The sequence below is a fragment of the Gymnogyps californianus genome, chromosome 1, assembly GCF_018139145.2.
Source record: "Gymnogyps californianus isolate 813 chromosome 1, ASM1813914v2, whole genome shotgun sequence".
NCBI classification, from domain to species: Eukaryota; Metazoa; Chordata; class Aves; order Accipitriformes; family Cathartidae; genus Gymnogyps; species Gymnogyps californianus.
In genome coordinates, this window is record NC_059471.1 from 163,871,248 (window position 1) to 163,898,737 (window position 27,490).

General features: G+C 40.6%; 1 protein-coding gene across 1 annotated transcript in view; it reads left to right on the forward strand.

Moving 5' to 3' along the window:
• PLBD1 (phospholipase B domain containing 1) overlaps positions 1-27,490 on the forward strand; it is a 40,302-nt gene that overhangs the window by 6,706 nt on the left and 6,106 nt on the right. The window contains exons 2-8 of the mRNA XM_050901565.1: positions 2,047-2,266; positions 8,304-8,387; positions 10,298-10,436; positions 17,161-17,325; positions 18,485-18,629; positions 25,939-26,139; positions 26,254-26,394. Of these exons, the coding sequence (XP_050757522.1) occupies positions 2,047-2,266; positions 8,304-8,387; positions 10,298-10,436; positions 17,161-17,325; positions 18,485-18,629; positions 25,939-26,139; positions 26,254-26,394 (1,095 nt within the window). The remainder of the gene's footprint in view (positions 1-2,046; positions 2,267-8,303; positions 8,388-10,297; positions 10,437-17,160; positions 17,326-18,484; positions 18,630-25,938; positions 26,140-26,253; positions 26,395-27,490) is intronic.

Below are 27,490 nucleotides of genomic sequence, written 5' to 3' on the forward strand. Positions count from 1 at the left end.
AGGATATGCCTGGAGTGCTGGGTCCAGTTCTGGGCTCCCCAGTACACGAGAGATGTGGAGCTACTGGAGACAGTGTGGCAAAGGGCTACGAAGGTGATTAAGGGACTGGAGCATCTCTCACGTGAGGAATGGCTGAGAGAGCTGGGACTGCTCAACCTGGAGAAGAGAAGGTGCAAGGGGGATCTCATCAATGTGTAAAAATACTTGAAGGGAGGGTACAAAGAAGACGAAGCCAGACTCTTCTCAGTGGTGCCCAGTGACAGGACCAGAAGCAATGGGCACAAACTGAGACACAGGAGGCTCTCTTTGAACATCAGGAGACACTTTTTTACTATGAGGATGAGCAAACACTGGTACAGGTTGCCCAGAGAGGTAAAAATCTCCATCATTGAATATACTTAAAAGCCGTTCAGATGTGATCCTGGGCAATTTGCTCTAGGTGACCCTGCTTGAGCAGGGGGGTTGGACAAAATGACCTCCAGAGGTCCCCTCCAACCTCAGCCATTCTGTGATTCTCAGTAAGAAACAGTTTTAGCTATTCTTGCTGGAACACTAGGAGAGAACCATTTTTCTGTCTGTTGAATGACACAGATTATTCAACAGTCCGGTAAAATGGATGAAAACTGGCTTAAACCAACTGAGTAACTGCTATGTCAAAAAGTGATGAGTTGGAGAAAGAGTTTGGTTCTTGGAAGATGTTTTTTGCTTTTTTTATTCAAATACATGGCTCTTCATAAAAATAGCTTCTTTATGTTATGTTTTAGAGTACTGAATAAAGTGAGTGCACTTAATTCGAAATCAAACTAGCTGCTTAATCACAAACATTTTACTTGCAGCTTTTTGAAGAGCATTAGGTATTCTGCTGGCATTATATTACTTTTTTTATAGTTCCATTATCTTAGCATGTATACTAAGTTTTTTGTGTGAGATCATCCAGAATTAGATCTAGCTCTCTATTTTGCAGGTGTTACGGGCATGATGCACAAAATGAATTGTTGTGAGGAGTAGTAACCAAACTGTAATTTCTTGCTATAAACTTGCAGGACTAGTTGCCACACACTAGAGAAGGGTCAGGGGAATAAAAACATTGCTGGTTTCTCAGTAGTTGTAAGTGTTTATGAGCTTATCCCTTAAAACTTTTCAAATAATTCTGGGAACTCTGACTCATGATTTTTGAACTCTCTTCACTTGCAATACTGTGGTAGTGATTTGATCAGTCATGAGTAGAGATCTGATGTAATCAGGTCCCATCTTAGGGAAGGTTGAATTAGAGTTGTAGGGTTTTTTTAGAAAGCAGTTTCCCTTGCTCTTTGTTCTTCAGCTCAGCAGGATTAAAACCCAACTAATGAAGAATGTTTCTTAAACAGCAGTCTAAGCAGAACTCTGAGCAGTCTAGTGCCCTTCCTTCCCATTCATTTCACACTTGGGGTCGATTCTATTCTGGCTGGGTGATAGGGATTGTGTGTCTTACAAAGGATTGCACACCTGTGGTGCTTTTGTCTTTAAGCCTGGGATCCACTGAGTTCTAGTGCTCCTGTTCAGTAATGCCACCTCCAGGATTAGTTGCCCAGAAAGGCAGTTTAGAAAACTTTTGTAGCCTTTTGAACCTTTAGGTGGAAAACCAAGTCAACAGTAATTTATAATCGTTTGCAAGTTGCTAAGGCATGGTGTCTTCTAAAGTTACTTTCAATAAGATTTGTATAGATTTTCTTCTGGGCCAGGTAAGGAAATACTTTTCTGAATTTTATGTCAAGACTCAGCTGTGTTGGAGCTCTATACTGAAAGAGTTACAGATAATTTCCAGAAGAGTAACATGAGAATATTTAGCTGTAAGCTTTTGTCTTGGTAAAACTCCAGTTAGTTCTCATGCCACTTTTCGGTATGTTAACATTAGTGTTGCTCTCCATAGTAGAACTAAACCTGATGGAAAGCTATCAAATTAACTTTTTTAAATAGCCAAAATATTGTCTTGACATTTCAGTATTAGATAGGAAATGCCTACTCATATTTTTTTGTTTCCCTTGCCCTCTTTCTTCTCCACCATAGAAATCCGCTATGCAACAGTGTACTGGAATAGAGCTGAAAAAACACTTCAGGTCAAGAATATACTGGACAGGAGAGGAGATGCCTATGGTTTCTACAACAACACTATACAGACAACAGGTTGGGGAGTTCTGGAGATCAGAGCAGGCTATGGCAGTCAGACCTTAAGCAATGAAGATATCATGTATGCAGCTGGCTTCTTGGAAGGCTATCTCACAGCTCCGTAAGTACCTCAGGAAGGAACTCAACTTATGACACTTCCAGTGGATTTCTTTATACTTGTGAGTTTTTTGTTTGTTTGTTTTTTCATTTCCCTTAATTCCCATCCATTTAAACTAACCATACATTTTGTAGTTGTGTGCTCTTCTTTTAGTTAGTAGCAGGTATGAAGTATAGCATCTTCATTATGGGATCAAGATGTGCCCTCTCCTTCTCGTCCTGCAGGCTCTCATAACACCTTGGTGAGAGAGATGAGTACTGTATCTATATTGCTGATTAAGTAATGTAATCACAGAATAGTGTATGTGTAAGGAAGTGCGTAAGCCCTATGTTGTAAATAATTACAAAAGGGGTAGCAGAAAGAATAGTTATCTCACCAGCCTATAGTTAGGTGACTGACCAACAACAGATGAGACAACTGAGAGCAGATCAGGCAGAGAGACATGTTGCTAGCAAGCGCTGCACGACTTTTTCACCAAACACTGTCAAGAAACTTCTGGGCAGCACATACTGAAACTTCACAGCATGGGGAGTTCAGTCTCTCTTGGATGAATTAAAAAAAATGCTGATATACTGATAGGCCTGAAGGCAGACTGGTGTGTGTGTGTGTAGAAGGGTCAGTGTACTCCTGAAAGCCCTTTGAAGAGAAGATGAGGGACTGAATCTCTCCCGCAATGCAGATCTGTGAAAACTGACAGAATTTTGTACTTGTTACGAATCCAGAGCAGTTTTTTTTTCTAAAAAACCCCAGCAAACCCAAAAAACTAAAAACCAAAAAAACATTAAAAAACCCCAACCAACCAAAAAAAATAACCCCAAAACCAAACCCTATTCTTTCCTTGACTAAGTTGGAAGACAGAATGGCACTATCGCATATTAACTCATAGGATATAGCTAAGAACAAGACACGTGGCTTGTTGTTGAACAAGCTCCATCTTTTCCTCTATCAACTTAGTCATAGGAAAAGAAAAATTCTCAAATTCTGATGCATGGCTGGGGAATAGTTGGGAGGTGCTTGTGATGGATGCAGTGACATGAATTTGGCTTCACCAGCTTTGCTTCCAGAACACTAAAATAAATAGCCGTAGGCTACGTTGAACAGGCCAGGAGGGGAAGGTTGTCTGTCGAACAATTGTCAGATATGGCTGCTGGACAAGATGATACTAATTTAATTAGTAAGACATTTTAAGATCAGTTAAGATTTATGGATAGTTCCCTGATCATATGATATGTTAATGTGACTCTCTTGTAGACTTTGCTGGAGAGGCAGCTAGGTCTCTGGAGAGTATAAAGGAAATTCAATAAAGTAATACTTGTTAGTAACAAAACACTTCTGAGGGAAAGAGTAAAGGAATCCTAGAGTTCTGAGTGCACAACCTGTACTCCAGGCAGGAAAGGAAATGAAGTACACGAGAGATCTGGTTGTATGTTGTTGGATTATTCAGCATGAGAGGTTACTGTTATGCACTACTCAGTTTATGTAAACTATGTATGGATCTGGGGGATGCTAGCATTACTTTTAGAATATTGTTAAAATTGGATATTGCTCAACAAATTTTTTCACTAAGGCTTTACCTAGGTGTACTCATCTCTAAGTGGTTAAGCTTAAGCTTTGTCATACAACATAGAGAGCCCAATCCATGGTAAGCTGGCATTACTTAGATGGCAAGTAATGTTCTAGTAGCAACAACCTACACCCTGTTCCCCTTCTGCCTCCACAGCAGATTTATAAGTCTTCCTGGCTGTCTTTTAAACAAACTTAAGTATATGTCCATTCCTTTAAACATGGTTTGAATGTGAAACAGTGTCTGCAGGGACTTTATCTGATGTCTTAGCCTATGCTTAGGTTTAGGGGAGGGAGTTTTTGCCCTTTGTTTTTTCCACGGGTGTTAAGTGAAGATTCACAGAAGTGAAGGTCAGGTGCTTACTGAGGCTGGTTCCTAGCCCTTGCTGCTGTTACTGTAGGGCTACCAGCTCCAGCACTGAGTGGCCCTTTATAGAGAAGTGGATATAGCAGAAATAGTAATGAACAGAGATCTTAAAGGCTGTGGAAGTGAAGTTGAGGGTTTGTATCAATGTGGAAAAGTAGGGTTTGAGACTTTGGCTTTTAAGTAAAGTGGGAAACTCAACTGTTTTAAAAGTGTTTAAGTGTGAGAGTGGATTAAGATGCAAAACCAGAAGTAGCCAAAGCCTTTCTTTTCTGAGGAAACTTTTTGAGGAGCTCCACTGAGAAATCCTCTGACGGTGCAAAACCTGAAAATGCTTACCATCGTTAAAATGACTATCAAATACTATACATACCATCTGAATTTGGGTTTTGGCTATGTCTTTGCCCCATTGTACATCTGTACCTGCAGTGGAAGCATATTTCTCACTGGGGGTTATGAATATAAGCTTTTTCTGTCAGGTCTTGTAAAGCTATTTTGGATAAAGAGGGCTTTTCTTTGAAGCCAACAATACCTATTGAAAATGCTCCAGCTAAGGAGCAGGGATGAATTAGGGATGTACTCCCCTGACCCTTGAGAAGATGGAGAACCTATTACTTCAGGTTTTAGCTGTATGACCTTGGTGGGTTTTTTATTCAGCAAACTGCAACTAATGAATCCTCTTATACAGTGTGTTTGCAATTTCCTGAACCACAGGAGTAGTGAGAACTCACTAAGTTTGCAGATGTTAAGATTGCTCTCAGAGCTCCATTTCTCCTTCTTTATCTTGCCTAGAGATTCACAGAATCCTAATTAACATGCAAGCAGATGTTCTTTCTTTGGGACAGCTACACAAGTCTTCCGAAGTAAAAACAGGAAACAGTCTTTCCCAATCTGTAACTCTGTTCCCATCAGACTGCCTGGCCCATTCAGCCTGTCTTCAGGGAAGCTCTCTAGCACCATTGTGACTTCTTTTATGAGAAGGTGTCTCTAAACACTCTCATTCTGCTTTTGCAGACATCAGTGTCCACAGTAGCTGCACACAATTAAACCTTCCTTTTTAAAAACTTGGTAACAACAAGGAAGAGTGTAACAATGTGTTTGTCTGTGGTGAAGGCTTTATTTGCATCAACAGCCACTTAGCTACCAGAGTGAAGATGCTTGCGTCACTTGCCTGTACAAGTGATAACTAAGTTAGTCAGACCCATTTACCAGTGAGGGTAGAAACACAGGCTTTTTCTAGAGCATGATTCATCTTTCTGTTGTCAGCACCTGATTCGGATAGTAGCTGTCTATTTTGAAAACCCATAGTTAGAGGTGGAATAAATCTAATTCTAGTGTCTGTAGTGTCTGGAAATCAGGCATTTGTTTTTATCACCTGTCTCTCACCTCTCTCCAGTCCTATCATCCAGCCAAAGATGTTTGCTCTGGTTTTCTTGTGTATGAGTTCTCTTCCCCCATTACAAACAGAAGTGTTAATGAGGCCTTTCTTTACTTGGGGAATGGCAGAGCACATCCAAATCTGTGATGTTAAGCACATACTTTTAATCAGTTCCAATTGGGGCATGCCAGGTGCCTAAGAGCAGTATTTAAATTTGAGGCAACATTAATTGTACTCTTTTCTGATATAACCTCAGCTGACCTGAGTCCTGTCATCTTCCTCTCTAATTTGAAGAAGCAGGGCTCTGCTTTGCTGTTTTTAGACTTTGAATTCTTGTCCCAGCTTTGTAATTGCCTTGCATTTGGCCTTAGATACAGTTGCAAAGCCTTGCCTTACTATAATGATCCAATTTACTCCAGAGGATAATACCCTTACAAAACATTCAAGCCATGCACATAGAAGCTTTGTTAAAGCTAAAAATTTAAACAGAGCAACTAGGGGGAAAATTCTCAATAACCTTGGGCATTTAAAAAAGAAAAATCAATTCCAGGAACTAACTGTCCTCTGTTAGCATATACAAGAGGGAAGGCCATTAAAGAAGCTGTTTTCAGTCCCCTGATTCTGAACTAACCCAGTCTCTACATCAGTCATCACAGCTTAAAGATACTACTAGTGTAAAATCTGCCTTGTGTTGCATAATCTTTGAGTGCAAAATGAAGAGAGTAGAGCTGATGGTTGAGCCTGGAAGCCTGATCATCTGCCCTGGCATAGACAGTGATTAGCGTAGTATCCTGGCTGTTTTTATCCTCCTCATCTGGTTCTCATCCCTAAAAGACCATCTGCCAGATGGACTGTTTTGTGCTATTTGCTCCTGTTCTCTAGTGCCATGACAGCTCTGACTTGTAGTATGGAGTGTGTTACACTATAATTTCCTAAAATTACTTGGGATTTCTTTGTGCCAAATTCTCTGACTGCAGGGGTGGAGAATATTGATCTATCTCTTCAACTTTCTTGTCCTCTTCAAGAAGTAGGTTATGATTATGGCATGTAGTCTTGTGTTACATGGGAGACAGGAAACTCTAGAACTAAAATTGATACTGTAGTGCAGTTTCATGAAAGGTGTAATGGTGCAAAGCTGCTGAATGCTCCTCTCTCTTGCCCCAGCACCTCCCTCCACAGATCTGATTCCCCCAACTTGTGTCTGCCCTGGCACTGATCAGGCCCTTTCATGCATCAGTTCATCTACTAACACGGTAGAGAGCTGCCTTCTTGCACCAGCTCTGCTGCTTATCTGTCTACATAACAACCTAATTCAAACTACAGACTGCCAGAAAAATAATTCACGTTTTTTGCTGGGTTAGTGTTTTGCCTGAATGTATGCAGACAATTAGATTTGGTAGTCAGAATGGTACCAGAGCTGAGATAAGAAGCAGCAGGGTCATGCAATCAAGTACTTAAACAGCTGGGAATGGGGTAAGGGACAGAAAGAGAGGGGAGAAGGTCAATGGGTGATTCTCTAATCATGAGCAAACCATTCAGTCATCTCTGGCTGTATTCTCTAATTATGCCCTGAGGGAAACTGGGAAGAGCTCCTGTCTGTATCCCTCCCAGAGGAAGTTGCCCTTGTGAATTTTAATACAGGGAATTCTGTCCTGCTGGCATGTGCTTTCCTTGAGGCTGGTATCTGTTTCTTAGTTCTGTTTTCTTTCTCTCAGCACTTGGTAGGAGCTAATTTTACTGATGACTGATGTAGTTCTATCAACTCCAGACCGCAGTGAAATAATTTTCTGCTGATTTCCACCTGGAACTAAATATTCCTCTCCCCTCCCCTCTTTTTTTTTTTTAAGTTTTCATTCAGTGGCTGAAAAAAATGTCAAGTTGACCCAAACTAATAAACATTCTGTTTTGGCTTGAATCAGACAATTACATTTCACCTAAAATGGAAGGGTGATTTTAACTTCTGGGCTCCTGAGCAATTTTTGGCAGTTGATTTCATCTTGAAATGTAAAGGACTTCAACAAAACAAACAAAAAGCCCCAACCAACAAAAAACCCCCTTACAACTTTTGTTCATGTTAATTAATGGGGATGAAACCGCTAACTGAATTCAACAACAAAAAAAATCACAATTATGATCTCTATAAAGCTGAATCTGTTTAGGGCTGGCATGAATGGGAGTTTCTGTGGGAACATGTAGGATCAACTTATACATACTTTCAAAGAGAGATATTTAGCTTAATCAGAAAGGAAGGAACATGGTTAATGGTAAGTAAAACCTGCTAGATATCAGGCTGAAATTACCTCTCTCAACCGAATCAGCAAATTGTATTCTCACCACCTCTGTGGTTTTTTTGGTTCTAAATAGAATAGCTCTCCAGTAAACTATTTCTGTTGTGCTTTAAATTAATGTGTTAATGCTTCCAAGATGCTTCTGGCCTACGAATATTCCCCGAATGTGCAAGTTTTGCTATGAAGTAGTTCCATCTCATTCTTGCTTGTCTTTCCATTGTACAGCAGTTTGAGCAGGTATTAGCAAGGTCGTTTATTTTAAGTTAAATTTCAACAATCCATTTGTGTTACCTTTGCTGTTTGTCGTGCACTGAAGTAATTTCTGTGATTAGGAAAAGCTTACTTTGTGGACTGTGGTGCTTGTCTATCAATGCTTGTTGATCAATGGGTTGGTAAGCAAAAGGAAGGGAAGACGCAAAAGAATAACTTCTACTCTTGTTCTTTCAGGCACATGTATGACCATGCTGCAAATATGTATCCACAGTTAATTAAGAATCCCACCGTTCGAAATGGAGTTCAGAATTTTATGGCGTATGTATTTAGTTATTAGAAAAGAAATTATTCAAGACTTGGGGTTGGAGGATGACAGAATTTTCAAGGGTTTTTTATTCTCTTCCTTATGGACTAAAGAAAGTAGATGCTTCCTTTCCCTCTGATTGAATGCCATTAGTGTGAAGAAAATTCTAAATATTCATGAAGAACGGCATATGCCCTTCCCTAATTCTGATTCTTTCAAAGAAATGTTTAAAACCATTGCTACAAAGGGGTGTGGATAATGCCAATGAATTCTGAAGGTCATTCTAATCAAAATCCTTTTCTAAAAAGCTGGTATTTTGAATGTTACACTGAACAGTGTGGTCTCCTGGCACCTTAATCTTTTTAGCATTGTGTATCCTTTCCTTCCTCTGTTAGATTAGCATTTTGTTTGTTCTACCACTGATGTAAATTCTGTTCTAATCATGAAAGTCCTGATTCCCTTTTCTCTTCAGCTGTATAAATCAAAAGTAATTCTGCTCAAATAATGCAGCTACACTGGTGGAAACTACAAGTGGGAGAAGAACCAGGCGAGGTACTGGGAAACTCAGCTGTGATTACCAATTATTTAAATCTCCTTAAACTTATGTTTTCTTCCATTACAAATACTTGTGTGAAACTTTCATCATTTCTGGGGACTATTTTTTCCATCTTTCCCTTGCCTTGTGCTTTCCACAAGGGGTTGTATATCTTGCTAATTCTGTTATTGGTGCACATATATAAAGTTGATTGGTTTTTAGCTTACACAAAAAGAAGAGGAAAAAAATCTTAGCATTGCTGTCCTCCTTGTGAGAAAAATGGGATAGCTACCACATCGATGTGTATGGGTTTTTTCCAGAATGACTCAGCATAGCAGCTGTATCCCCCAAGATGCGTTGTTGGATGGAGGGGGGCAATACTAGATGGCCTTGTTTCATTTTTCTGTTGCCTATATCCTGGACTCCTGCATTGCTGCTTTATTTTATAGCAGTTTCGCAATATGGGCTGCTGCGTTGTCCTGAAAGTCTTTAGCCCTGAATGCTCTGACCATATATCCCTGTTTCCTCTGACATACTTCTTGCATCTTCTTACTTCCAAAAAGCTAGATCTGGCTGATTTTATCACCCATACACTGCTGGAAGAGTTTGCTTTCTTGCCAGGTTCATTCTCTCTTTTTTTGCTGCTGTACTTAATGCTGGATGGATAGATAGAGGAGGATGGAAGAGGCCGGAATCTGGTCCTGACTTACTCTGCCACCTGTGGTTATTCTGTTGCCCTTTGCGCACAGCAAAGGAGGGAACTCTGGGAGATCCTTATAACATTGGCTGCTGTTGCACTAGGGTCTGTTCAGCTTGTGTTGCCTCATGCTCTAAACCTGGGTTATTTGGCTAGTAACCTCTTGATTGGATTTGGCACATGGGATGGTTGTTTTTGGCCTCCCGCCTTTTCCTCAGAGGAGCATAGCAGTGGTTCTTAGGCAGTGTTTGAGCACCACCAGCAGAAAGCCTTCATTGCACTTCTACCTAGGGGAGAGAAGTAGGCTTTTCAAAGGTCAGTCTATTTTATCCTTAAATAGGCATTTAAAAGGGAATGGTTCATCTGACCTATCAAATGCTTGTTTCCCTTTACTGACTGTAAGGGGACGATAGATCTGATGTAGAGAGTGCCCCACAGAGGTGGAGTCCAACTCTTTATTTGAAGCTAAAGTCTGGCAGAGGCACACTACTGTTGGGTATGTTGCATGGATCTGAACATTTACACCCAGAGGATATAACATTTATGTCTGCAGGATTTCGAAAGCATGATTTGCCTCAAAACACTAGGCAGGTTGGATCATCTGGGTCATAATACATTTGTCCCTTCCTTGCATTATCAGTTATACTCTAAAACAAAAACAAGAAAACCCCAACCTGTTTGTTCCTCTGCAGGAAACAAGATCAATGGACAAGACAACAAATCAGAAATAATAAGGATGACCCATTTTGGAGGCATGCTGGCTATATTATTGCACAGTTGGATGGTCTGTACATGGGAGCCCTCGAGTGGGCTAAACTACACAAACAAACAGTAAGATTACTGCATCTCTTTTTCAGTAGGTGGGGATGGGATGTCAGAGGACGAAGATGGGAGAAGGGAATCTGATTTAAAAGAAAAAAAGGGAGGATAATTAGTGGCAAGTACTCATTCTGCATGCCATTCTACAAAAACTTCAGTGGCTGTTCAATGTAGATAATGTGACTGAGCACTTTGGTCATGTCACCACAGATCCTTTGCACTGGACTTGGAACCCTGGGCGCTCATGTGCTGGTTAGATTGGGGGTGGCTTTTGTATCCACGTGTGAATGTTGGAAGGATGGACACTTCTAAAGTGCTTGCTGTCATCACTTTACAATTGTTATTGAGCAAATGACCCTCTAGGTATAAAGAGTAGCTGCAACAGCATGAATCGGCATGTAGGGAGTGTATTAAAGCTTTCATTCTTATTTCCAAGCATCAGGTTTCAAATCTTAAAAGCCTGTCTATTTTGGAGTATGTTTTACATTGCTAAACGTCTTCTTTTCTGTCTTCTAAGTCTCCCATTACAAAATATATGGTCAGTGCTGTGGCAGGCCAAATGGGGTAGGTTTTGGGATTTTTTTTGTGTGTGTTTTTCTTAATTTTTTTATTTTTTTATTTTTAAATTCAATTAGAATTGTGTTCTGGATCATCAGCTTGTGTGTAATAGCAGAGCTCCTTTAACTCCAGTAGAGCTATGGTAATTACAATGCTGTCCTCAAGTCTAATGTCTTAATAGGTTTCTCAATGTGAGAGGGAGGACTTGAGTAATTGTAGTTGACCCTTTTTGTCTTGGTTTAACCATATCAAGAATTTAGAGAAGTTGAGAGTCCTAAATTATAAACAATTGGGTTTTAGTAAAATGCACATCTTTCTTGTGTAGAACTTACTATGGGGCTTTCATGAATGGGGAACCAGCTCAAACTAAAAAAAAGCGTTCACATAATGGAAAAATCCATCCTGATGGGCCTGAGTTATAGGGAAGGTACTGAGAAACTTTGACTTTCTAGGAAAAGAACTCATTAATTCCCTTTCATGACTCCTGTATCTGAAGAGCCCTGCAAAGCTCATCAATTTTTTTGTCTGCTTCAGAATCCTTTAGATTCAGATGGGGGGAGGGGAAAGTGCTAGTTTGTGTCTGAGCTATTTCTTTGATAGGCATGTCCTACCTGCAACATATATTCCCTGATACTTATTTAACTGTGTATTTGATACTAGAAAGCACTGACCTCTGAAGTGACAGAGTCATTTTTATCCTCTTTTCAGCAAGCTCATCAGCATGCCTATATAAAAATGGTGCATTTAGTGAAAGTTCAGACATCAGGTTCAGTCTGAAATATTTATGTCCTTGAATTACATGCAGTGGATATAATTACTTCTTTTCCCAAATGTGCCTGGAGCAGTTGATGGGATTTATTTTGACTCCTTCCTAGACCATTCACAATTTTAGCTTTGGGCATTATCACCTATGTTGAGATCCATATCTTTCTATTCAAAGCAAAAATGTTCCCTGTATATGTATTTCTCACTTGAGATGGTGCTGCAGTTTCCTCTGTTTTCCAGAGCCAGTAAGTTAACATCAGTCTCTTACCTCTGAGTACAGTTTGGACAGCTGCTCTTGCACCTAGGTGTTTGGTTTTCCTTGGCATCAAAATGATACCTGACAGCTCTGCAAAAGTACAGGTAGTTCACTTTGTTGGATACCATGCTACTTTTCAAATATGTTTGGGAGATTAGGCTGCAACAGTGCTATTTGTGTGCATATTTACTGCTGTTAGGATCCCCTTCAGGAAATAAAGAGCTTGAAGATTGTTCCTCCGAGCTTACACGGACAATAAAAACAGATGCAGATGCAATGTTACTGACTGGTATTCTGGCTTTGACACATCCACTTACCTGAGAATCAACCCGGCTTCTGTAAACTGTTGGCACTTAAAAAACCAAACTAAACTAACAAACAAACCCCCGAGAAGACCAACAGCATCTTCCTTATTCCTTGTGATTAAAGAACATCTGTCCTCCAAAGAGGCTGTTTTCAACTTTGCTCTTGCAGTACATGTTATAAGAATGTTAAAAAGGTTCTTTTATTTAATCCCTTAGATTATTAGTAAGTAGACTGTTTGACAAATAAATTCACCTAACAGATGTTTGGGTTTTTTTTTCTTATTTCTAAGTTATAATTTGGTTCAATTCATCCAGTGTTGTTTTGATCTTTCCTTGGGCAACAACTGCAGTAACAAGTATTTACTATTTCCATTACTGATTTCTCACCTTAAAAAAATAATTAAAGAAACTTGTCACTGAAAGCCCCCACAACAAATTCTGCATGTTTTTAAAAGCAAATCTCATTCCTGTTGCATGTTTTCCTTAGTGCTTTGAGAGTCTCTTCTTCCTTCTTTCCTTTGGTAGATACTACTTTTTTTTTTTTTAATTAAAAAAAGAATCCTTTCTATATGTGTATTGTCTTATGATTATTATAATTGGGAACAAGTTTATCTTTTGATCTCTAGTGGTGCAGTAGTTTGGATTCATGGTGGTAATGAACATTAGAAATATTGAGAATATCTCGTGTGTGGGTTGTGGTGCTTTTATTTTCTTGTTTTAGCGCGCCCCCCCCCCCCCCCCGCCACCAAGCCAAAAACCAACATGTGGCAGGCTGTATTTTGTTGCCTGATGTTCTAACTGCTATTGGGAAAAACTATGCATACTTCTAAATTCAACTGATTACTCTGTATGTGCAGAGGGCAATTTCCCCCCACTGCCCTAAGCTTAAAAGAAGAATAAACGCTGCAGAAGAAAGGCTGGGAAGCCTTTTTCCTTAACTCCCAAAAGATCAGAGACATGAAGAGAAGGGGAGGAGGAGATGGATTTCAAAGTTCTTGCATTCCCTGCCCCCCCCCCCCCCCCCAATGAATGCTCGTACCTGGACAAAGTGCTCTCCTGAACACTGAGAAGTTGGTTGGTTGACAAGGATAGCCCAAAAGATCTAAAGGGGATGGAGAAAAGGAACTGTGTTTACAAAGTCTGTGGATTTCAACACTGAGCACTGGGCAAAGTTGAATAAAATTGCTTCCTTTTCAGGAGAATAGAAACAGGCTGTTTCAATAGCTAATCTGCTTTTAATTCTACACATTTCATGTGTCAAGGTTTCTTGTCAGCACTACACATACCTCTTCAAACTTGCAAGTAGTTGGAGTTTTACATTTGGTGGATTAGTTGATGTGCACTTATTTGAGGAAGACAAGTGAAAAGATCCAACTTTCCGTTGTCCTGTACAATGCATGGTAGTTTGAAGCTATGCCAAATCCACTTAGTGCTTAAATGAGAGGTGGATTATGTGCACACAGGTCACTCCGAAATGTTCCATTTTTCTTTTCTCCCCTAAACTTCAGGTCTACTTCACTTGAATATTGTAGAACTGTTGTGTCTGCCACAAATAACTGACCCTTACTACAGGAAGAAAATTTGGTTTGGACTCTGAACTGTTTGACATTAGTGCTAGTACATATTTTTTATTCCTGTATGTATGAGACAAATGTTTTGTAGTGTACTGTTCTAAACTTTTTTTTTTTAGTTACATGGAGTCTTGTTTCCTGCAGGACTATTTTACGTAGGTGCTTCCATTAAGACCTGCATGAAGGCAATGTATATTGTAAACTTCTGTATTTTGAATTTGATATTTACAGGTATCATTAAGAATGATGTCAAAATCTGAATACATTTTCATGTTAAAGTGTGCCATTATTCCATCTGGTTTAGCAACATTTTATATCCAGTAAACAAACCCAACCCTTTTGTCAAGACAATTTCTGAAGGAGGGGCACTCAAAGAACATTAAGCCTTTTCATCTGCCTAATGCTCAACCAACGCTGTGATTAATCTTGGGCTTGTCTACACAGGGAAATTACTCTTGAATAAGGAGGTGTCAGAGTTTTAAATACTACAATGATTCTAGGACAGCTCTCTATTTGTACTTACTTATTTTGTATTGAGCGTGCTCACGCATGGGGAAGTTACTGGAAAACAACTGTTACAGAAGAACTTGTCTATTTTAATGTCCCATGTAGACAAGCCTTTAAGGTTGGTTCTCTCCTATCTGGTACCCTTTCTAAGTTTACTTCTCCTTACAGCTAATGTAACTCAAACTCAATTTTTTTTTTTTTTTTTTTTTTGGCTATTCAGGACAGTACCTAGAAGAGCCACACATTCTAGCAAAAGGAGTTTTTCTCTTGTGGTGGCTATACCACCTCTCTGCTTGTCAATTTAGCTCATTCATTCACTCTTAGTCAGGATGTAAACCATGCATTCAAGGAGTTTTCCTGACTTTGCTGTGTGAGGTGGGAGAAGGTGATTACAAAAGATTGTAATGTGCCCTATATTATGCACTTTTTACGATGCATGCTTTTTTTGTGTAATTCTTGCTAGTGGACCCTGATTAACTCCTCATAGAGAAGACTTCTCCATATATGCTGGAAATCAGCTGTAGTTATTCCCAAACTGGGACTCTCTGCCTTGTGGCGGATGCCTCAGGCCACTCCTGAAATTCCCAGATTTGGCCTGCATTGCAGACACCAGAGTTTTGAGTTTGAATGCATTGCCTTACTGAGACTCCAGAGAAGCTCTGTGCACTGTGCTTGTGTGATGTGACTCAGCATCAGAAAATCTTAAATACAAAACCAGGTTTATCCAAGCAGAACAATGAATTCTTGGAAATAAACTGGAACAAAATTTGCTTGCCCCTCAAAAGGGGAATGAAAACAGAACCCTAGTGGGTGCTTAACAACCTAGTTCCTCTTTTACTTCTCTGATACTTTGGCTGGCTTTGGGAGCTGGCAGCCTAATCTCACCCAGTGGAGCCCTAGGAATTTACATAACCTTTGCTTCTTTGTTTGAGTGGGTCTTTCCTCCTGCTCTCTGGCCACCTTTCTGTGTGTATAGTTCTGATAGCTTCCTTGCTTGGCACCTTTGTTCTAGCTGGAATGGACTTCCTAGTAGTTACTGAATTTTTGACTTGAAATGACTATAAGATAGCACAGAAATGTGAGACTTCTTTAAAATATACAAGCACTTCCAAGTGATGCTGCAGCAGTATCGGTATAGCTACCTGTAGATGTTGCAATGAAGGCAGGTTTTGTGGAAGAGAATATGGAGTGGTAGCAAATGGATAGCAAGTACAGTTGAAATGTCTCAGGGCTGGCTAAGCATTCTCATATGCAATCCTGTTTGCTTCCGTCCTGGTGGTACTGTACGGTAATGCCTTTGTAAATCTGACATTGGAAAACAGCTTCTCCTCATTGTGTGGTGGGCTTGCAGACCTTTAAGTGCAGCTGGATGGGGAAGAATTGTGCTGAAACAGTGCTAAGTCTCTCTATATGGATTCCAGTGAGATAGCAGTTGTTGGGACTGGTTTGTAAATAATTCATACCACTGAGTTGCTTAAAACTATCCGAAGATAAATCTCTTGATGTTTACCAGTTGTGGCCTTTGCTGCTCCCGGTTTGGGTCCTTACAGCAAAAACACGATGAGCTAAAGCAATGTAACATATATGAAAGTTTGGTTTGGATTTCTTCGTCAAACTATAGCTGCTGTTAGGGCCTTCTGCAATGCATGATTTTAGGTGTGAGAATAGCTTATTTCTCTCACTTGTCTTGGTAGGCATTGTGCGAAGGTTTAATTCCTTCCCCTGGGATATATGGACTAGAGTTTACATTATTTTTGGTTTTCCTGTTGGTTATTCTCTCTGCCAGAACAGCAGATGGATAACACAGAATTCAGCCTTCTGAATAAAAAGTAAATGGATTTGGTGCAGTTTATTTTTTCCCATGTCCTTGTCTTCCCTTTATTGGGGTTTGTAGAGAGGTCAGTTATATGGTTTAGTAACAGTGATTTATATTGCAAGCAATGTGTTTCTTTGCTATATGATTATGTCCCATTCTAAAATTACTATTCATAGCCCTACAGAGAGGTGTGTTCTGACTTCTTTTCGTTAAGCCTTGCCTTAACTAAAGGCATGGTGCAAGCAAGAACAGGAAGGATTTAGAAAATGGTCTTTGAAGGTTGAGGTTAGACCACTGTTAAGCTCTTATTTTTGAAGAAGCAAATTAAGAGAAGGTTCTGAAGAGCATGTTGCACAACGAGCTGTGTGTAGTTAACCCTGGCTAGCTCCAACTGTAAGGGGTTTTTGAAAGCACATAGCAGAGTGCCTTTTGACTGACTTCCTTTCTTCAGCTAGTTTTGTACTTGGTCAGTATTGTAACATATCTTGCTTCCCTCATTTGTTTCCTCCTCCCCAGTCCTGAGGATGTCTTAAATTGCAGTCTTTATAAAAATCCAAAAACTCCCAAGTGTGTTTGTTAATGTAAGGCTTTTCAGAGGCACCTAGATAAACAAAAAAAATTAAATCTTGCTATTACCCCAGCGTAAGAGTAACAGCAGACTGACTGGTATGCTGTTTGTAAAGACACATAAAAGTTTCCTAAGTTACTGCTAGCGTCTCCTTTTTTTCCTTTGAAATGTTAGCATTGGTAATGCCACTTCAAGGGCCAGGCCCTTAAAGATATCTAGGTGCCTAATGCCACACTGAGTTTGAGCATCTGGGCCTTGCGAGCAGGTATTTCATAGACCGTGTAAGAGCTTCCTTTGAGAGCAAAAGAAAAATTCTAACAGCTGAGACTGTCTTGATGCTTCTGTGTCTGAAAGTGTTTTTTGTGGTCTTTCTTTTCTCCCTTTCCTCAGCCACTGAGCATCTTTGATGTCCAATTTCTGAATGCAGTTGGAGACCTGTTGGACCTCATTCCTGCATTATTTGAGTATTCTGCACGGAGTGGACAATGCAATGTGGAGCCAGGAAGCCATGGGAAATATCAGTGGGATATGGGTCACTGCTCTGCACTTATCAAGGTGAGCACCAAGAACTTCATCTCCAGTGACTCTGATTTGCAGTGTCATGAGCCTGCCTTTCTGGAGTCTTCGCTGTTTATGTTGCATGTGCATAAAGAGACCCCTGTCAATCAAGGTGCTTTTATGCAGTTGTCATTTGTGCCTGCATAGGATTTTGGGTCCAGTTTTGCTCACTTGGGTTCAAGGGCAGGGAAAAAACCAAACCAAAACTGCAGAGGTTGACAATGAAAAGCTACTAGAATTACTAGGGAATGGGGAACTATCATGGAGAGGAGACTGGAAGAGAGTAACTTGTTTTACCTAGCCAAGTGAAGTCTGAAAGAGGGGGTATTGTGAATGTCTACAAATACATTGGGCAAATAAGCAAGGAGGAAGGGAAGAGGATTACTTAAACTAAAGGACAGTGCTAGCACAAGAACAAATGGGTGCAAGTGGCTGATGTTTTCTAAGTGTTAACAGTGATACTCTGGAATGGGACTCATGACAGAAAAAACGCTAAGTCTCTGATACATCATGGTGGCAATTTAATTTTTCAGTTAAAATTATCACGGATCTAGTCAGCATATGGAGACTCCATGTATCCCAGAGCAACAATATTCACCTTAAACTGAGAAGCATTCATTCAAGCATTTGCCTACAGCAAGAGGTTTCTGAGCTAACAACAAATCTTAGAACCAGGGAAATACTTTGAAAAGATGTACTATCAATGTATATATATTTACCTCTTCAAATTAAATTTACTTGCATTTGTTTCCATACTTTAAAGTCACCTAGAGGCATTTTCACAGAAACGGCGTGTTCTAAGTTAATGTTGGATATGTTTGCAGAGAGCTGATCTGAATGTGTAAATACAAGTATTCAAGAGGAAACTAGGGAAACATACCATGTGACACAGGTGTCCCAAAAAACCCTAAACTGTTTCATTTTGAAAAATAACAACTAGTTATTTGAAAACAACACATGGGCAAGAATTATTTCCAGAGGTTTCAGAGATTCATTGTTAAGTACACAGTTAAAAGCACAAGAATCTGCTCCTTCTTGAACAATGCAATTAATCAAACTACTTAAAACAAGTTGTTCTCCCAGTTTCTATCAAGTACAAAACATGCAGAATATAGTAAGGTCTGAAATTACGAATCTTTCTGCTTCTGTTTTCCAGGTTTTACCTGGATATGAGAATATATATTTTGCCCATTCCAGCTGGTTTACGTATGCAGCCACACTGAGAATATATAAGCATTGGAACTTCAATATAGTTGATCCAGACACTAGCACCAGCCGTGTCTCATTCAGCAGTTACCCAGGTAAAGTCAAGAAAACCAAAACAATGTAGATATCCAAGATGGCATGGACCATCTTACTCTCTTGCAGATGTCTTGTCTATAAAAAGGGTGATACCTCAACAAGCACTGGCTTCAATCTATCTTAAAACTTTTAGCCACCAAGATGACAAATGTTGTCTTCAATTTTCTGGCTTGAACATGATATTGTTGTTGTTGTCTTTTGTTTTTGATTAATCACCTTCAGTGCTCTGAATAGTACTAGTTAAATATTCTACCTCTGGCGCAAACATACTGCTTTGAATTCTGCTCATGTAGTCTGCAGTCATCTCAACTGTTGAACTCCTCACCTTGCCTTTAGCATTCGCATGTTTGGTAATAACAATTTTGAACACTTCTGTTTACCACGATGGCATGACTCATGCTGTAATGGGATTATTAGAGAGTATCAAAAACTAGCCATCTGAAATTGTATCGACTTCTTTGGTGTTGGGTTAGCAAACTTTCAGTTGTGGGTTCCCCCTCCCCCATCTCTCTCTTCCAACTTCTCTCTAAGCTGTTGCAGAGGGGAGTATTTTTTATGCTTTATTTCATGTGTTAGTAATATAGCCAGCCAGAATATTTAAAATCTCCCTTGGGAAGATTAGGCAGCGTATAATATTCTCAAGTTTCCTGGAAGAATGTTAGAAATTGCCAGCAGTTAATGTTTCAGTGGTAAAATATGTACTCTTGCTAGAGTAGCACCAAGAAATGTGAACATGAAAAACTAAAGCAAATCTAAGACTCCAAGAGTGAGTTAGCATTGCATAAGTTTTTTTAAAGGTGGAATTTCAATCCAAAAATACCCAAACACTAAAGAATCTTCATAAGCTTTTTAAAGTGAAGTATGTGCTGTAGGAGACACTCCCATTTTAATGAAATTTTGTTGGTTGATGATTTCAAAACGTGCTTTGTTCAATTACTGTGCTTGCCTTACTACAAAGGCAAGGGTCCTTCATGGCAAGGACTCCTGAGACTGTGGCTGGGAAACTGTTTTGAAAAGCAGTTGCATTTATTTCATGTTGAAAGCAATTTTTTTTCTGTGGGGTTCTGACCCCCCCCCCCCAGTGACCCTCAGGAATGCAACATTTTCTGTTTAACTGAGATTTTTGCTTTGGGGAAGGAGTAGCAGGCATTCGTCAGAATACCTCTAAGTGTACAGCCTTGCAAGAGCTTGGGTTATCTCTGATTCCCTTGGAGGAATTTTGCTTCCTTGTTGCAAGGAATTTTGCCAAGCCTGTGTAACCTGGTGGAAAGCCAAGGTTTCTGTCTGAGCTCTGTTCATCACCTGAATGTACAGAAGGTTATTCTGGATCTCATCTCTCTCAGCAGAAATACTGTTGAGGATAGTACTATCATTCAGGAGAATGTGACTCTGTTTTGCAACTGTTGCATGCTGCATTGTGCTGCAGATTCAAAACTGGGGATCAGGATCAGCCATGCAGAGCATTTATTATTTTATTTTTAGTGGGTGTCTATGGTGATGTCTCTGAGTTGTTACTTTTGTGGATTCTTTGCATAAAGTGACATACAAGTCTTCTGTTTTTGGCGAGACTGATAAAGCATGCTGTATGAGAGGATACCTGAAAATCAGCTACTACTATGCTGAAATGGTCGGGGTCTGTTCGCTAGTGTACAAAATCCCAGTGTGGTTCTCTGAGACTGTTCAGGTCTGCAGAGATGGCTCATTTAAAAGCTTGCTTGTGCCGAGTAGACTGACACAGTGATGTGGTAAGGTGTACTTCTACCAACAAAATTGAGTTAATTTTGCAAAAAATGTCTGCAAAACATAGTTCCTATGGCTACAGTGAAGTTTGAGAGACCTGTGGTATGCAAAGTGTACTCACTGGCCGCCTAATTACAGGATACTATCACAAGCACTAGACAAGCATGATCCATTGACTACAGCAAATTGCATTAGCTGTGGGTGTAGTTCACAAACTTGCAGTTTTCCAGGGGATGAGTAAGCTCTAAAGCACTGGCCTGGTAATGATCTAGGGACATCACGCAGGAAGGAGGGAACTGCCAAATTCCTCTGCTCCATGTTGTGATGAGATGAAGCCTTATATTTTCAGGGCATCTGACCAAGGAATCTGCAGGTCCTGGCCACGGTTCAACTTGATGACTAACTTCTCCCTGCATGCAAGTTCCCACTCTTATTCTCCATCCTGATAGACACGAAGAACCAGTAGGAAAGACCAAGCTAGTAAGCTCTCCTGAATAGTAACGTGATCCTAATGTACATAGAAGTGTTGACTTTTGGAGGAAACAAAGAGCATTAAAAGACAGGTGTCCTTCCAGGCCTTCAGTAACACCTGAGTAATTAAAAGATTTCTGTCATCCAGTAGATTGGATATGAAGTAAAACTCTTCTGCTGTCCAAAAGCTGTGTCAGAAAAGCTTCAAGGAGTTGTTTGCCTTCTCAGAAGGAATGTGCCAACTCCCCAGTTTCTCCTGGGGTTACAGAGTAAAATTGTCCAGATTGTTTATTTACCGAATTTCAAAAGACAGGCTACTACACTGCAAAAATTAGTATTTTTTGTGACTCAAAGGATCCAAGACTATTCACTAACCATGATGCATGTCAGCGCATGCATTATGATACAGCTAGAGAGCCTCGCGCTTCCTTGCTTCTGCTGTGACTGAGCGGGTAGGAGGGCAGGCAGGAATTGCGGAGTCCATCCTGGCTTCCCCAGCAGTTCCCCACATTCCTGCCACCATGCTCAAATGTCCACTGTTACAGCATGTCCTCTCTTTGCTGCTTTGTCCCTTTCAGAGCAACAGTAGAGCTGCAGAGGCACAGTCAAGTGGAAATGAACAGTAGTAGTAATCTCTGCTCTTGCAGAATGATTTAGCCACTTGCTGCTCATTTCCACGCTAATCCTCATCCTCACTTGAACTCTGCTCATAGTCTTAGCTTTCTCTTCTGTTGAAGGCATCTGTGCAGAGCTGCACATAGGACACCTCTGTGAACCTCTGGAAAGGTGGAATGTCTCTGAGCTGAATACTTGGGCACCCCTGACTTCAGTGTCTTGTTCAAGCTCTGGACATAAGTACTTGATGTGGTTGGTGAATCTATGCACAGCACAGAGAACTTAAATTGTACAGACATGTTACAGTTGCTTACAAATGTTGAGTGAAGCTATGCTCATTTGGGGGGTAAGGAATGTGATGACGGAGACTAAGTAGGTGCTGTGTTTTGTGGGACATATCTAGTAAAAGATCAGAGAGAAAGCCCCCCCCACCCCCCGGCTATGCAGTCACTGTTCTACACTGCCCCATTGAGGCATTCAAAGAAATGAGCCCTTGCAGTTTTCCGGGGACAGCAGCTCCCAAGATTTCCATCCATTTGGATAGAACTCTTCTTGAACAGTTAGTTTTGAACTCCATTTAAGAAAGGGAAACTGCCATTTGGACCCAAGCACTCTGGTTTGGGTAGTGACCTACTTTCTCTGGTCTGAGCCACAGTCTTGTTAAGTATGTTACTCTGATTTTAGCTGTTTAAGCAAAACAGTTGAGAAGAGCTTTACTGCCACCTTTTGCTCCTCTGGTCTGCTGTCGGGATCTTGCTTGGTTGAGATGGTACAAGTTGTCTTGATGGATGGCTCTACATGTGCTGCTAAGGCAGGAGAGGGAAGTAACGTGTCCCTTGCTTTGAAGTAATCTGGTGTTAGTGGAGGATCAGAAAGTGCAGCGTTATCCTTCCCCACAGCCTGAGCAAGAGCTAGGAGAAACAAACATGGAAAGGACGGTAGCCCTTGTATTCAGGGGACCAGCTTGCCCATGAGGTATTGCCAAATAATTTCTTGCTTCCCTGCTCCCTCCAACATCTGTCTAAAACCTGGAGAGAAGCAGAGGAAAGTGGCTGATGCACTTTGGAGATTAGAGGCCAGAGCTATAGTGTGGGATGTGCTATTTCTTAGTGCCTAGGAGAGGTCTGCAGGTGGAAGGAAGGCAGCTGGCGGGAGTTCAGTCTTGGCATGAGAAGCAGCTGCTGATGGGATTAAGAAAGCTAATCCAGAGGAGACATCTCCTTTCTCATTGTCAAGTGTGTTTGTAGCCCAGAGCATTGAGCATCTCAGCTGGGAGCTACTCTCATCTCTGTGAGGTGATGGCTAGGCCTCATGTCTCTGAGCCTGTAATACTGACCCTTTCTGTACTTGACTGAGCACAATGACCTTTTAAAACACCAAAAAAAGCTGATGCCATCTGGTTCAGAAAGCAGCAGCCTACCTCTTTAGGAACAAGAGCTGCCAGGAACGTGTTATCGCCCCCCCAGTTGGTGTGCTGACTTTCAGGAGAATGCTGTGGCTCAGATTTCAAAAACTATTTTGCTTTGCTTGGCTGCTTAATGTTGTCATAATGAATGAAACTCCAGACTCTGGAAACTTCAGTTTTTCAGTGGTGATTGGAAACTGAATCTAAGTGGCTCAGACTCGGAAGATGAAATCAGAAGTGCTTTTGCTTGTTTCTGTGTAGGAGGAGCCAGGTCCATTGGAGGGAGTGGAAAAAAAAAAAAGAAAAAATTGCTGGAGAGTTGCTGATAAAAATGGGAGATGGGTTTACAGAAAAAATAGGTGAACCATCCAGTGAGATAACTGTTGACATAAAAGGCATTTTCAGTTACAACACATTCTCATACATACTTGAGACGAGAATGACACAAGAGGACATCAAATAACTGCTGATATCTCCAGGCTTCACCCAGGTTTTATTTTTGTGGGTGTCTTTACCCTGGGTAAACCTGTTCTGTGTGTTTTAACTTGCCTTTGTTTCAGGAGTGCCTATGCCTTAAGTGAAAATGGTATATGTTGTCTCAGAGTAATTAGGCTAGTAATGGTGTATCATGGAGGGCATACTGTATTATAAAACATTGCAGGATAAAACTTGGTAAATACTAAGGCCCAGAAGGAAATCCCCTTGTTTTCAGCTTAGCTGTGCTTTGCAATTTATTTGAATTACAGAGTTCAAACATCAGTTAATTCAGCATCATTCCTTGTGTTGATACTTGCTTTGAGTTGAGTTTTTCTGTTTTATCTCAGCTGTTGACTGAAAAAGAAGAAAAAACTATTTGGTTTATTTTGAAGTAGGGCACTTGGCATTGGCACCCACATGGGAATTGGCATTCAATTCGAATCACAACTGTTTAACAATTTCATTTCTTGTCTCTGTTTGGGCAAGCACTTGACTTGTTACACAACAGTTTATCACTGGAGTATCCCATGTCTTTGTATAAAATAGACTGGCAGAGCCAGGTTTAGAGTGTTTATCTTCTTGTCTTTACTTATTTGAGAGAGAACTCTGCTGTTGATGTACATAATTTACTGACACACTTTTTCTGTCTCCAAGAATAAAATATGAGGAACCACAAGCTGCCAGGGTGCTCTACCTGTTCTATACTGACATTTTTCGAGAACAGGTGACCACAAAGTATATTTTCCTGTGTCGTGGTTTAATCCCAGCCAGCAACTAAGCACCACACAGCTGCTCCCTCACTCCTCCCCTCTCCCAGTGGGACGAGGAGGAGAATCAGGAAAAAAGGTGAAACCCATGGGTTGAGATAAGAATGGTTTAATAACTAAAATAAAACACTAACAATAATAATAATGAAATATAATAATAATAATGGTAATGAAAAGGAATATAACAAAAGAACCCCAACCAACCAAAAAAAAACCTCAAGGGAAAAAAAAACCCCAGTGATGCACAACGCAATTGCTCACCACCTGCTGACCGATGCCTGAGCAGCGATCTGCCCCTCCCACCCAACTCCCCCCAGTTTATATAGTGGGCATGATGTTCTATGGTATGGAATATCCCTTTGGCTAGTTCAGGTCAGCTGTCCCAGCCATGCTCCCTCCCAGCTTCTTGGACACCTGCTTTCTGGCAGAGCATGGGAAACTGAAAACTCCTTGACTTGGGATAAGCACTACTTAGCAACAACTAAAACATCAGTATGTTATCAACGTTATTCTCACACTAAATCCAAAACACAGCACTGCACCAGCTACTAAGAAGAAAATTAACTCTATCCCAGCCGGAACCAGGACATCCTGAATCTGTTCTGATTTGAGAACTTGAGACTTTAAAGAAATCTTGCTGAAACGGAGCCCTTAAACATTACTTTTGCTTGAAGGAGGTCTGCCTTTTGATGGAAGCCCAGGAACAGGAGGCAGAGCTGAGTTGTCTTTCTGGCTGTCATAGGTTGCTGACCTTGGTTTGTTTGCAGAGTGTGTTAATAAACTTGCTATAGAAGATTCCATAGTGGAACTCAACTATTATGCTGTTGCACAGCATTTTAGCATTTTGTACTCTTTGAAGAGTGTTACCATTAAAAACTCATTAGCAAGAGACTGGGTTCTGGATGACTTCCCCATCAGGAGCTCAGTTAACCTTTCTTCCTCAACGTGGCAGCCCTGTATCTGCTGGGGAATCTCAAAGTCAAGTTGTTTCTGGTTTGTAAGTAGTCACTGTGCTATCCATGGCATTATAGCTGACCTTTGCAGCTCTGTATACCACCTCCTGGCATGGGATCTGCAATTGGACCTAGTACTTCTGTTTGCCTGTAACTTGAAAGGGAATCCTGCCCAGAGATCCATTGCTGTGTTGAGTTTGCAGGGCTGATAGGCATAAAAAAACCCCAATGACAACATGTCAAAGCGGAGTAGGTCAAACTTTCTCTGATATACAGGATGTGGTTTATGATTTAAGAGGTGCCCATTTCTTGGAGATGCTTTTAAGAATAGTTAAACTGGAAAAGATTAAACTAAAAGGAATATTTTTCTGCTTGGCTTGATGTAGTCCAGAAGGAATTAATTTAAAGGAATACCTGTTGTCCTTACAGAACAAAAATCTAAAACTGAAACTGGTTGATGAAAATCTATTTGTGGAGTTTGTACTTTTGTTTTGGTTTTCTTTGTTGTATTTTTTTAAAGGAATTTCTTTGTTAGAAACAAACACTCACTAGGCATTTACAGTATGTAATCTTCAGCATAAGAATAAGACACAGTTTGATATATGAAGGAGAAACTTCTAAGCTTAGGATGCAAACATGAAGCAAATGCTCTAGACAAAGAATTGGGTTGTGTGTTGAAAGCATGACGAATGGGAAACTATGCTGACAGGTGGGCTTAAAGCACTTGAAGTTGCCACCTCATCTTTAATATTTGTACAGTTTGATTTCAAACAAACACACGTTAACTCGTTCATATTCTCTTGGCTTGTCTCTCTGTTTTGTTCTATGAGTATATCAAAGGTTCACAAAGATAACAAATTTTGTGTTATTGCTGTTTAAGGCTTTTTGGTGTCCCTGGATGACTTTTACATACTAGGCAGCGGCTTGGTAATGTTGCAGACTACCAACAGTGTGTTCAACCAAACCCTCATGAAGCAAGTGGTGCCTGAATCCCTGTTAGCTTGGCAGAGAGTCCGCATTGCTAACATGATGGCAGATGGTGGCAAAACTTGGGCTGAAACATTCTCAAAGTGCAACTCTGGTAAGTACACTTTCGTATAGATCTTAGAAAAAAAAGGATGTGTTCCCTCTCCCTCTTGTACCCTTTTCCTTGCCCAGGCAGGACATGTAACTCTCTCTCTGCTCTCATACCTAGGAACCTACAACAATCAGTACATGGTGCTGGACCTGAAGAAGGTGAAGCTGCAGAAGAGCCTTGATGACGGTGCATTGTACATTGTTGAGCAGATCCCAACCCTGGTGGAGTATTCTGATCAAACAAATGTTCTCCGGAAAGGTAGTAGCTCCTATAGTAGTTACTGGCTTAGGAAAGCCGTCTCTTTGTGCCAGCTGATGGAGAATCATGCTTTGTACGTGGGAAGGGTTTATTGAATGCTAGTGCTGAGTTTCAAGTTAGAAAGCTTTGTGTGAGCATCCCTCTGTTGCCAGGTCTATAACATTGTGTTCGTTTCTCCTGTATGCTGTGGCAGAGATGTGGTGAGCATCTGTGTTTCTTAGAAGCAAGGGAGAGAAAAATAGACTTTACCTTCTTTCTTTCTTTTTCTTGCTTTTTTCCTGGTATTATTTTGCCCTGTCTTAGAGACCCATGAGGAAAAAGGTGAGGTCTGTTTGAAGCGGTACTAAATAACTGATGCTGTGGGCTACTTGAAATGTTTGGTGAGTGGGTCACCCTACAAGGAGATGAGCTTTCAAATACAAGAGAAGTTCTCTGTTAAATTCAGCTCCTGAACTTTTCTGGAGCTCTGTTATCTGATAAATATTTGCTGTTTAAAAGATTCCGTAATCCCCCAGCAAGACTAGCAACAAGTCGATGGAAAACAAGCAAACAAAAATAGAGGTAAAGCAAAACACCCACTGTCAGGTTTCGTTCACAAGTGTTCTCTAGACACTTTATGTCAGCATCCAAAAGCCTGAGGTCATTCCACAAATTTAAGTGTACGTCTGGTGCTTTGTGCTCCATCCTCCAATCACATGCTCAGGAGGTGAATCGATGAATTGCTCTTCATCATCAAAATGACTAGAAATGCATTTAGGTTAGCAGCTGGGGTTGTTTCCCTTTGGAATTTTTCCCTGTGTCTGGCTCTTTGGAAAGTTCTGGCTTATTTTAGGCATTGCCCCAATGCCAATATGGCAATGAGATGTTTCTTGTTGATAATTTGGAAAAATCCCATGTCTCTCCCTTATGCTTCTCTGGCTCCTTTATCTGTTGAAGATATGAAAGTAGGCTGTTGCACCTTATCTTCCAGTGTTTGTGTGTACTTCAGATGGTGAAATTGGAGCCTTGGGCTCCTCTGTGCTGTGTTGTGGATTGTGGCACAGGCAAAAAAGCTAATGGAGACCTCTCTAGCTCTGGCACTTGAAGGAATGCAACC